Source organism: Ptiloglossa arizonensis, chromosome 2, assembly GCF_051014685.1.
Source record: "Ptiloglossa arizonensis isolate GNS036 chromosome 2, iyPtiAriz1_principal, whole genome shotgun sequence".
NCBI lineage: Eukaryota > Metazoa > Arthropoda > Insecta > Hymenoptera > Colletidae > Ptiloglossa > Ptiloglossa arizonensis.
The window spans coordinates 15,866,813-15,880,056 of NC_135049.1; the positions used below are offsets into that span (position 1 = coordinate 15,866,813).

Below are 13,244 nucleotides of genomic sequence, written 5' to 3' on the forward strand. Positions count from 1 at the left end.
TTACTCTCTGAAATATATGGCTGGACCGTGTGTGAGACAGGGTGTACAAATAAACACCATTACCGAGGTTTTCCAAACTGTCCCTCGTAGAATGGTTCGTGTCTCCTATATATAACGGTAAAGGACTGTAGAGAGAAGTATTTATTGGTTTCCAGAGAGTTATTTTTTAAAAGTAGAAGACGGTAAATATTAACAACGGATATTTTGTTCGCGAGTAATGCAGCATTCCAAGAAAATATAATGGTGAAAAATCAACTTCTTGCTAAGAACGTTGTCCGTGAAAATTATTTCACATCGGAATGGAAAGCTTACAACTACGTAGCTTCGATTTCGAGGAATTAGTGTTCATTGTTTGAACAAATAACACTTTACGGTATTAAACAATATTATTGTAAAGTTGTAGCTGCTAATGTAATCGAGGCGTCAACCAGAATCTATTTGCACGCAACTGAAAGGTTTAAATGAAGGTTCAATTAAAAGAAAATTTTACAGTTGTCGGTGATTTGATTAGATCGCGAGCAGAATCTATTTTCGATAGCTTTTCGATGCTTCACGCGCAACAAAAGAAGTAAAATTTCAAACGAACCGAAGCTTCAAACTCTGGTCGTTTGATTAAATCGTGATTTTCGAGAGAAAATGAGCCGATTGACAGACGAAATGGAAATCACGAGGCACTTTAAATTCATGGCTGCGTTGAACCGAAAGTAAGACCAATAATCGGCAGCGATCATTTTTTCGTTGAATCACCAAGGCGTGGAACGAGGAGAAAAGAAAGGGGAGGGAAAATTGAGGAAGCAGTGAGAATAATCACGACCGTAAAAAGAGAAACGTTCGCGAAGATACTTTGCGCTGCTACCCTGGTTCATCGCTTCTGCTTAATATACTTTTCCATTTCTTTTTTACCTCTGTCTCTTTCATTCCGAAACATGTCTGTTTCGTGATCTTCTCCGCTTCAAGGCGAGCGTTTCGCGAATTCATCGTCGTCGAGAATTATCGTTTTCGCTTCGCGAACACTTTCAATCCATGTCAAACAACATTGAAGACATCATTTTTCGTAATGCATTCCGTGGTCACGTTCCATTCGAAGTGATAATTATACAATTGTGTAAAAAAGTCCAATAAGAAACGCGTTCTCCTAGGAACGGATCACCTTGGTATTTTCGTTATCTTAAATGATAAACATTCTATCTACCAAGTTGAACGACTTCAGTACGAAGTGAATAATTTCTTTGCGAGTGAAAATGTAGAAGAAATTAAAGGGTTTGCTTTTACCCTTCAAACGAAATGTTAAATTTTAGATACTTTTGGGTATTTGGTATCCAAACAGTTTTAGGTACTCTTGGATATTTGGAACCCAAATATTTTTAGATACCGCATTTAAATACTTTTAGGTACTGTAACTAGTGTCCTAATACTTTTGGGTACTTTGTAACTCAAACCTTGGAGAAAAGTACCTTTGAGCTATTTTGTATCTTCGTACTTTGAATCTCAGATTTCATTATTTCACGTAGCCTGTGTAAACAACGTTCCTTTCGATTATTTGAAACAGTGAACGTATTAAGGTGACCCTCAATACCCTAAACACCCTTAATATCCAATACCTTCGAGAAAAGTATCTTTGAGCTATTTCGTATCTTTGTACTTTGAATCTCAGATTTCATTATTTCACGTAGCCTGTGTAAACAACGTTCCTTTCGATTATTTGAAACAGTGAACGTATTAAGGTGACCCTCAATACCCTAAACACCCTTAATATCCAATACCTTCGAGAAAAGTACCTTTCAGCTATTTCGTATCTTTGTACTTTGAATCTCAGATTTCATTATTCCACGTAGCCTTTGTAAACGACGTTCCTTTCGATTATTTGATACAGTGAACGTATCAAGGTGACCTGTTTCTATACGTGACGTCTTATATTTGTGCAAGTACACCACCACGAGGCGTACTCGATCCCAAGTAGTTTCCTGCTCCCGTCGTAGTCGATTGTGCAAAACGGGAGTTGGAAGTTCGTGGAGGGTGACACTTCCTAGTTATCGACACCGAACTAATTGGAAATCCTATTTGTGTTGCAGATATTATGCGATAGTTCATCCAATGAGAGCGCAGTACACGTGCACAATAAGCCAGGCTCGTAAAATCGTGATTATAACTTGGGTGGCATCGTTCCTGCTTGGTATCCCAATGATTTTCACGCAGGTAAACGTCAACATAATATTAATGAAATTACGGTTACATAGCTGTAAGTTTGAAATAAGCTTTAAACTAGTTTCTACCGTCAGCTGGAACAACAGTTGGAAATTAGAGGAGTCCTCGAGTTACGCTCTCGTACTCCAATTCGTGTCCTTATCGATGTTTTATGTGGGTCGGGTGTTGCATTTAGATATTGAACAAAGTTTTCTTTCCACCAATTTTTCTTCTCGCAAACGCGTTAAATATTACAGTTAAGTATCGCGCAAAACTCTCTTTCCTTTCATTTTTCCTCTCACCGAGGAGTCGAATATTAAATAAAACGTTTCTTTTCGTAAAAGAGTAGGTATACAAGGATTTGTTCGATTTTAATTAACTTTTCTAACAAAGATTTCGTATAAAATGCTTTCTACGAAGAAAGAGAGATCAATTCCGAAAGGAGTTGCATGTCCTAGCGAGTCCGACGTTTCAGTCAACCTTCGTAAAGTCTGGAACTTCAATCGATGCTATTCGTATTTCCATTATTTATGGTAGTATATTCTTCTTAACCTGGGAGTGATCTTTCTATAAAAGTACAGTTCGACTTACGAAGTATTGCATACGCGAAAACCTTTGAGACGATTTAAACACGTAAGTCGGAAACTCGCTGTAGGCTTTGAAGTATGCGATGGTACGTACAATCAGTGGAACATCAACGGAGCTCGCTTTTTTACCGATTTCGATATCCGATATTACATTTAAGTGATCGTGGAAGATATTCCCAATGAAATACATAATACGCGCAAAATCGAGGCGCAGGTATCTGTTCGTTTCACGTTGACAGGAAACGTCTGTTTATCAGAGCATTGAAAAGATATTTCACCAGAGGCAAGATTGGGCAAGCAACGTACGGAAAATCGAGGAAAATTGTTCACCGGATTAGTTTCCACCTGAATTAGATTCTTTTCTCTCCGAAATATTTTTCGTGAATTTTTCAGTGGCATTCACGTTCCGTTTGTCGCGCGAGTTGCCAGGATTATGCCGAGTTTCTAGGTATTTTATTTTCATAGTCTGACGAGCAAACGTGTCCTCGTTACGCTAAAATTTAATTGCATCAAGTTTTCAGACTGGATTTCGAGGTCAATTTGACTTTTCTCAATTTTCTAGACTCTCCCGAGACTAAATAACACGATTATTTGATACATTTTTGTTCTTCGTTACTTCGCAATGCGTGTACGATTTGCAATCAAAATGAGAGTAGTCGATTCCTAAATTATATTGCAAACGGTGTTTCTGTTGTTTCTCTAGAATAAAAGTCGAAAACATTCGCGACGGGCCGGGGGAATTAATGAATTAATGAAACATGCAACGGATCTCGCATTTATGTGTGCCATATAGTAAATGGCGTGAATATGGCGATAAAATGTCCTCTTATGACAGTAAGGTATCCTCGTGTGTAGATAAATGTATCTCGAACATTTTAATATATAGTACGTTTTTATACAGGACCGTAAAATTTGCATCTCCGGAAAAATGCACTCTTTTAGATGCAATTCACTTTCGGGTTATCGTGGTTTCTTCGATCAAGATTAGTTCAAAAATTCACTGTAGCAGTAGGCTAATCGTAGCAACAATTTGATTGTAAAAGGTTGTTAAACACGGAGAAATTTTTTTTACCGAACCAACGTCACAAAAAGAAATAAAAATCGATGCTAATTGATATTCGTACGTAAATAGTTAAACTGCATGCATTCGTACATAAATGGTAAAAAATGACTCGTTTGAAAAGTTTAACGACTTGTAGAATCGGAAAACATCGTTGCAAAATATCTCAACACGATTATTCGGTGGAAAATCTACTTTGACACTCGATTTTTTTTTCCAGACACACAAAGTGGTCGGATTGAGGGTGATTGCCTATTGGTGCGTCCGCGACTCGGAGGCTGGTCTTTTATGGCGTGCTCACGAAGTATACATGCTCGTGCTGGTTCTCGTGTTGCCGCTGATTGTCATGGCATTTTGCTATACAGCCATTTGCTGGGAGATTTGGCGCGTCATGAAACGCCGGTACCACATGACTTCTCGACACGCGTAAGTCCGCGAAACTTCACTCCTACTATTCGGTACAACGTACGATCTGAGGTTGTTAGGGGCTCGGGACAGAGCTGTGACAACCCGAAGGACAGGTAAGTGAATCTCGACCGCTGTTACATAGCCAGTTTGACTTTGCACGCATTGGAAACGAATGGTGAGGTACACGGTTAACAAAGATGGGGATGACATTTTGACAACCCGAGAGACAGTACGTTGTACTTAGAGGCATTAGTGTTCGTACCTAGGACTTCGTCGAAATTGTACAATACTCCTAAAGAAGTATGCCAGAGACTCGGAATCAAGTGACAACTTCTCAGACAGGTAGGTGAAAATCGATCGTTGTTGTTTTCGAAAGTGTGATACAGTTGACGGTTGTAACACTGTGGCAACTTGAGAGACTAATTAGAACATTCTGTCGTGCTCTGGTTGCTTTCGTTTAATCGTGTTGCAGAATTATTAATGTAGTTTTGAATGCGAAAGTCTAGTAGGATTCTTGAGCAGTCTAACAGGAAGATCAATTAGAAAATGTATTCCAAGTATAGAAATGTATGTATCGACCACTTAAAAAAGCTTGGTCCAGACCTCTTCTCTCACCAAGCACGCCCACTCCTTCAAGCACGCCTACTTCTTCAGACACGCCCATTTCCCGCGGACACGCCCACTCCTTCGAACACGCCCCCTTAGGACACGCCCCCTCTCCCTTAAGCCACGCCTCCTCCTCTCTAGGCCACGCCCTCTTCCCTTTCGGACCCGCCTCTTTTTATATTCGGTGATCAAAATTGGAGAAATTTGAGATGATTTTCAATCGTGTATCGAGCATTCGGTGAACGGAGGAATTAAGACTAAAATATAATATCGAGTATAGAAACTGCAGGGTAAAATAGAATGAAAAATGTTACGTAAATATGATAACGGTATAACCTGCTGATGTTATTGACCGAGTCACGTCCTGTTCAATCCGTTCAATTTTTCTACGTTCTCTCTTCTATTTTCTTAACGTTTAGGGGTTGCAATCTCACGGAGACGCGATGACAGATGATATCGAAATCGAAAGATCTAATGCGATCCCAGTTTTGCTAGGTTTCGCATTAGTCCCTATCGGAAATTGAAATCCGTGTTGGTTCGTCGACTTTGAACGATAAACTTCGACACCCGACGCGCTTCAGTGAGTACGATCTGACGAACGCCATAAACGCTGAGTAGTCGAAGGTCAGGTATAGATAACTGTCGCCAGTGTTTATTTCGAGAAACTTACGTACGATGAACAAGTAAAACAAACGACGAAAACGGACATAATTCGGTTAAAAAATTTCGGGTTCCAGTTTGCGTTTCTCGTTGCATTTTATTTGATAATTCGAGAACACTGTATTTTTCTACGAGAGATGTTCATTCTTCCGAGTGATTGTTTCCTTGACCCGCTATTGCTTACTTCGAGAAATTTACGTACGATGAACAAATAAAACAAATGATAAAAGCGGACATAATTCGGATTAAAAATTTCAAGTTCCAGTTTGCATTTCTCGTTGCATTTTATTTCATAATTCAAGAACTCTGTATTTTTCTACGAGAGATGTTTATTCTTCCGAGTGATTGTTTCCTTGACCCGATAAACACACGCTGGGACACATGGGCGCGTGAAACAAATGAAAATCAATCGACTTTGTCCCCCGTTTCATTATTGAGAGTTAAACGTGCATTCTGTACGTGTGTTGCAATTTTTATCGGGCGTGTTCCGTGTATCGATTCGCGGTGGGTATTCGAAGCAATATCTCCGAGGATTTTCTGGCTCGGTGAATGCAGTTAAAGACCGGTGAGCATCAGTTACAGTTGTTAGAGTTTTTCTTAGCGGCGAGAAAACGCGATGAAAGAAGCTGCGCTCTCTGCAAAGTGACTCCATATAAAAGTCAAAGGCTCTCATTCGGAGAAATCGAAGAAAATATTCCAAAGCATTTCCAGAATAATAATTGAAGCAATATGGAAGCTTTTATCGTGTGAAAACCAGTTGGAACGGATTTAAGGAAATTATTATTTCGGTCTTTTTGGCACCGTCAAGAATAGTAAACTTGTAGTGAAAATGGAAGGAAAAGAATGTCTGCGTGACTTAAATAAAATAGAAAAGAATTTTTTGTAAATGAAAAGCAAGGTAAACGTTGTCGGAGTAATTTTGAAGCGAATAGTCGCGAAATAAGAATTCTGTTCTCGATATGGAAACGTGAATAAAATTCATATTTACTACATACACGAAGAAAGAAATTTTTGACAAAATTCATATTATTATACGTAGGTTGTAATATTTTGTTACGTTTGTACGCACCGAATGCGATCGAAATGACAAGATCGAAAATGAATGAATAAAAATATATATCGGTGTCGATAATATACTTGAATTGTTCGTGCATTGTTTGACACCGTCAAACATAAAAGTGTCGTGTATAAAAAGAAGAAACGAAGTTATTACAGCGTTCGTTCTATCAGGAAATTCCGTGTTCTCGTTATAATGAATTTTTTAAACGCGTATAAAGGTAATGTGGTAATAAAGTCGGGTCGTTTCGTCCCTTAACTATCAGGATGCGGTTGCAATAACCCCTGAGATCGTCTCGTACATATTTGTCCCTTTAAGGGCTTCTTAAATTTTAAATCGTCGAACAGATATTCTCCTGTCTGGGAGAATTGGGGTGTCCTCGCCTCGTTTCGTTCGAGTTGCTTGAAATAATTTTTTACGCTCGTTCATGCATTATGCATTCGAGATAACAATACCACCTGGAACATGATGAAACATATAAATGTACAGTGTTCGCAGCGCCTCCTTCGCATTTCCATTTTAATTACCGTGACCATTAGAAGTGCTTGGTTCCGCGCTTGAAACGAGAACTCCTCGTCTTCGTGGATAATTTGAATCGCGCTGTTGCAATTATTTTGCATTTCGTCTTATTTAAAGTTAATCACGGCCGTGACAATTCATTCGAAAGACGCGCCATTTTTCACCAACTCGCAACGAACGAGAATATTTCACGTGGCATTAAATAAATTTGACCGCGACGTGGACCTCACTGTACCGTCCCGGCGAATTAAATCGTCGCATCGGGGGAAAAGAATTGTAGAAAATTGCAAATGGCGGTCGTTGCCGTGGATCTCGAGAGCAATTGAAACAAAGTTCTAAGGAAACTTGGCTCGGTTACCGAACGAATCTTAAGAAAATTGTACGGTGCAAGGAGTAAAGTTAAATTGTAAAAAAATTTTAAACAGCGGTCTCGAACGAATTTCGAGTAGCCGAATTAGCTTTAAACCTGGGAAACCGAAACGGGGATCGCAACAACGTCGTGTATTTATATTATTCGAAACAAACGAGCAAAATAATACTTACGAATAATTTTATTCAACATAATTACAAGTAATTTACAAGTCATAAAGTACAGTTCTGGAAAGAAACGACTACAATGTTTTTCTCCGATTATATTATATTTGTTCTAACGTACGAAATTATCGTTATTCTCGAAATACTCGTTTTTAAAAATTTCTTACCAAAGGTAATTATACGCATAAAATAAGTGAATGGTCTCGAGGAGTTCCTCTTCTCTAGTCTGGAAGATAACGGTCCACAGCTCGCTCGTTCTGGAATAAAGAAAAGTTTAAAATGTGTTGCGTCGGTACTGGAGCTCTCCTAGTTTTTTTTTCATAAATGTTACACGGTTGTCTACGTATATACGGTGACCGTATTGTGTCGTCTGACCGCGACACCGCAAGTTTGGTAAACTGCTCGACACATAGAGAAGTTTCGATATCGTGCACGACGAAAACTTTCGATCACGAGTTCGACACGATATCTCGTTATCGATCGCTGAACGCTGGACCAGAATCTTACAAATCCATCGTAGTTTATCATGCTTGTTAAAAACTTGGAGCGGAACAAGATCTGCAGTTGACCGTAACGACAAAATCTCATCGCCGCGATCCAGTTTCCCGCTCAACTTCCCGCGGAAAATTTCTCTCGGAAAACTCCAACACGCCCGTGTCGTTCTATCTGCAAACGAATTACGTTCATTTCCGCTACTTTATCGGCCGCTAAAGCCACGCCACGAAAACCATTGTAATTTTGAGATCCGGGACGATTAGAGATACGCGTCATCCTCGTGACTCCGGTTGCGAGAGATCGCGTGGATCTAACGCGAAGAAATACACAGGGTGTCTCGTTCGAAACATCCACCATGATATCTATGCTAATTCGAATCTAGTGGTACACGATTATGCGCGAAGATTTTGTACGGCTATGTACGAAATAATGATCTTCATCGTTCTTTATGTTTCTAAAATGATAATTTTTTTTTTTTATACTCGATATTGTGGTATCGAGTGCAAATACTATCGATCGATTTTTAAGGTTTTGAAATTAGTTCAAACACGATCTTGTTCGGATCATTTTTAATTATATGTAATTGAAAGTTTGTTTAAAATCGATTCGTATGAAGCAGCGTATAAGTTTGAATTTAATGTAATATCTACAATAGGCAATAATTTTTCAAATAAAAATACTTGAAGTTACCCCAATTTTAGCACACTTTCGTCTATGTTTCTATTTATTATGAAAGATACAATTGTATCAAATATAATGGAGTCACGTACAGTTGCAAAAAATTATTTATCTTTTTATTAAGAAAAAATTATATATTTTCGGGATCGAGATAAAAAAGTCGATTTCTGGAACGAATTCGCGAACTACCCGCGTATACTCAGGGATTATTGTCATACAAATTGTTGCTTACAGAAGTATATAGTGCAAATAACGACACAAGTCGATGGAATAAAGAATCTTGAGAATAAACGTATTATTAAATAAGTAGAATGACATTTTCTAGATTCTTAGAATAAATAAAGAGCGTTCTCTAACTGCGACGTTAAAAGGTGGTCTGTTTTTAGCGGGATAAAAGTTTTTCAGTAGAGAATTTTACGTTCACGATGAAACGAACACTCGGTGATCTCGTTGTAATCGTTAAGGATTATCTAACAAGGGAAATTACGGACTGTGGTTCGTGTTTTTTATTCATGTTTTCTTTTAAGCTGTACGAAGCACTCGGAATAATCTCAAAAAGTAGTACGAAGCGCTTCTCAACCATTATCAAGAAATGAATTTTTAAAAATGCGAATACTTCAATACTCGAAGTCCTCTCACCAAAGCAGCTTATTTTTTTGTCGATTCTTTTTTCATTGAAACACTCTTTCCTATACAGTAGTATCTCTATAAATTACCGTGCAATAGAAATTCGTGCAATACGATAAAAATGAAAATTTGTTTCTCGAAAATAGAAAAACGGTGCATTTTGTTGTCTTCCAAAGTCGTTCCAAGTGTTCTCTTTCTACATCAAAACGAATAATGAAGCTTGTATCATAATTCATCATTGTTTCTTTTCAATATCATGGTTCTGCTATCGTATCTTTTTAGATTTGATTTATAGAATAGCTCGTGGAATTAATTTTTATGTTAGGTATTTCATTTCTTTTTCAGAAATCGATCGCGCAGTTTCTTTCGATGTTAATAGTGTAAAGTTGGGATTTTTTTCTTGGTGCGATCAATGTCCGACCGATTGCTCCAATGTGTTGCAGATTAAATCCGACAAACGTTGATACTGAATCAATACCCATGTCGCAAAGGCAAGGCGCGCGAAACGGACGTCGTTCCTATCGAGAGGATGGACAGACAGAAGAGGAATCTCGAACCATGAAACAGGTTAGACTTCAAATTGTTACAGACAGCTGCTGAGATTTGTTAATCCCCGTGTATTTAATCTTCAATTTCAAACGTCGTTACAAACTCATTTCATATCAAAACCGATACTTTTTTGGAGTAACGCTTTGGATATGTCTGAAATTTCGATACGCTGGAGTTTCAAACGATATTCGAACGTATCCCCAATCATTTTTTAAAATTTTGTAAAATCCGGATTGTACCGTTGCTCGAAGAATAATCTCGACTTTAGTTCGATAAACTGTAACTGTTGAATCGTACGAAAGTTTCGAAGGGCTTAAAATAAAAACAAAGAATCATCAAATAAAAATTACAAGTGTGCGCAAAAAAGTGTTAACGATCCTTTTTTCAATTGTTTTCAAAGAAATACTATTTTGTAATAGCTGAGAAAATTTGTAGTTTTAACAAATTGAAAATGCAGATCTATTTGTCCTTATTGCGAGCCTGCTTTCAAAGTAGGTAAGACGTTGATTTAAATATTCGAAAATTATGAATTTTTCAAATTGTTTGAATCGTTCGATTTTCAAAAAATTCGAAATATTACTCCGGGAAGTGTCCAATTTTATATGGATGAATTATACCAATGCAGAAATACGAGGTGAAGTATTACCTCTTAGGTTGTCATAGGATTATGATGGAACTGTACCTGAGAGACAATACCGCGATCCATTAAACACAACTTCAACACGTACGAAACATTGAAAAATTGGATACAAATTTTTATTCCGTTAAAATTGCAAATTATGCGACTTTCATCTAACACGTTTATCAGTCTCTAAAGTGCCATCAGTCTCGTGGAAACCGAAAAAACGAAGGTACAAAATAAAAGCGCACCATAACGACGAAAAGTTCCGTAAAAGTTAATCGGTGTCTCGTTAACGTCATCGAGCCGAAAGTGTTTGAAGTCCAGATTCATAAAAGTTCGATAGTTTCGTGATTCTCATTGAAATGGTAATTTTTGCGCATTTCAAGCAGCACTTTCGGGTAAATAAGCCTTGAACTTCTCCGGGTGTGGTAACGGTGTGTCTGTTTCTTTCCGCGAGGGGATTTTTCGGAGACATTTTTCACATTTCTGTTGAAGAAAAGTGGCGAGTACACCATGTAAAATAAGTGGCGAGCAGCTATATCAGTTGACAAAGGTTCACGGTATTCTCGACTTGTCGTGAAAGGCTAAAAGGGGTTGAATGTAGGGCGAACTTCTAACTCGTAAAAGGAAAGAATCTTCCTCAAAGACAGACTTCATTTCAGGCTAAGGCAGTCGAGAAGGTGACGTGTAATTAATGAAAAAGTTTCTACTCGGTGAAACATTGTACCTCTCTTAACCTTTACAAACGTTTAATGAAATTGGAGTAATTTAACACGAAACCGTCTTTAATTAGTCGAAGTGATACGTGTCCCTTGTAAACGTAGAATTGTAGTACTGTGCACAGTCCTCTTCTCTCGTGTTTATTCATACGTCGTTCGTAAATAATGTCTCTACCGATATAAAAAATTGATTCGACCATCGTACGATTTCTATACACGATAAACATCTGTTTGGAAGAAAAACGATACTTAAGAGAAACATCGTTTCTTCAATGAAAAAAAATCGATACTTTTTGTTTGCATTTTATTAAAATAACTGATAACATTTCTCGGAAACTACTTATACGATTGACTTGAATTTTGAATTGCTTGAACAGTTGCACGCACATGCATTGCTTGTACATTTGTTTGTTGCCGTTCCTGAACGAATAATTAAAAAATAGTTCACAGGTACAACGATGTCGATATTCGTTCAGTTTTTAAAAATTTTTAATTTATTCAATTGATATCGATAGTACCAGAAAAATTCAAAATTCAAAATCTATTGTGCGATTAAGTAATTCGAGTAGCGTAAAATAGGAACTCTTGTATTTTCTATGTGCGTTAACAAATTTTTTTAAAACTCCAGGGAAATATTGTTCAAAGTACTCTTAATGTTCGTACGAAACATTTGTATTAGATATTTGGTTCCAGCGAGAGAAATTCGCAAATATCAATTTTTATTCAGCACGGAAGGTAATGTTTTCCCTTAACGATTCGATAGTTTCTGAAAACCAATTGCGCGTACTATATGTAACAGATTCACGCGAAATTCTCTTCTGTTGCAGGTGGTGAAAATGTTGGTCGCTGTGGTGGTGTTGTTCGCCATATGCTGGGGTCCAATCCTCGTGGATAACATGCTCACCGCTTATGGCTTCTTGCCGCGCATAAAAGCAGGAACATATAAACACCTTAATACCGCCTTTCAGCTGATGGCTTATTTTAACAGGTACATAAGACAAACAGACAACACTTTGAATACGAAATCAGTGCAACGGCTGCATTCACCAGACATTTTCCTCTTATTTTCCTGAAAAACAGTGTAGGTACTTTATTCGTACACAGTGCACGGGTTGTCTCGATTTTATCGTGATTTCTTGCACAGGTGGAACAAATCCTTGGAAATCCCTGTATATTTCTCTTCGTAATGTCCATGAAAATTTCAAGAATCTCGAAACGTTTCGCAAAACTGTTGCTATTGAAAAACTTGATAAATCCTTCCAGGTTTTTGAATGCCTTGAAATCGAAACAGATCTTCGTAATACGATAAATAATAACAAGAGAGATTCATAAGAAATGCGAAAATCCGAGTTTATCAATAATACTGTTCTTTCGTCTACTTTTATCCTAATAATTGATACCAACGAGCAGCGTCAAGATTGTCAAAAGTTTAAATGTTTTCAAGATCGTCACCTCTTTTAAAATATTAAAATCGTTCGAAACTTTCGATTCAATTTTAGCCTCAAAATAATAGTTTCGAAATGACTTAAAGCTCCTTGTACGTGTCTTGAGAATATTTTATCAATGGCATCGAGATTCCATCGCTGTTCTCTGCTTCGTAGACCGAAGAAGAACTTAACGAGCAACAATTGTACATATCTACATAGACGAGAAAAACTCGCGAAGAGGTTTAAAAAATGAACGAATCTTTCCTTTCCAATTTTTTTCATTTTTACATTGTACACGTCGTAACGGAAAGATTAAAACGTGGAAATTTTTAATTTATTACGGCGCGAGAAATGTCGTTTCGAAAAAATTTATTAGTTTTCTTAGCTGTGTCGTTGCTTTTCACCCATTTTGTGTACAGTGCTGTCCCATTTATCACGAGTACCTTGAGTATGCAGGAGACAAATTAAAACGACTCGTTAGAATTCAAGGGTTACATTTACAGTCATTATTC

At 37.6% G+C, this 13,244-nt stretch overlaps 1 protein-coding gene across 5 annotated transcripts in view; it reads left to right on the forward strand.

Moving 5' to 3' along the window:
* The window catches only part of LOC143143304 (QRFP-like peptide receptor), a 112,315-nt gene that overhangs the window by 83,159 nt on the left and 15,912 nt on the right, over positions 1–13,244 (forward strand). For all 5 annotated transcript variants that reach the window (XM_076304408.1, XM_076304406.1, XM_076304407.1 and 2 more), the window contains exons 5-8: positions 2,073–2,196; positions 4,052–4,257; positions 9,859–9,982; positions 12,133–12,293. In XM_076304408.1, the coding sequence (XP_076160523.1) occupies positions 2,073–2,196; positions 4,052–4,257; positions 9,859–9,982; positions 12,133–12,293 (615 nt within the window). The remainder of the gene's footprint in view (positions 1–2,072; positions 2,197–4,051; positions 4,258–9,858; positions 9,983–12,132; positions 12,294–13,244) is intronic.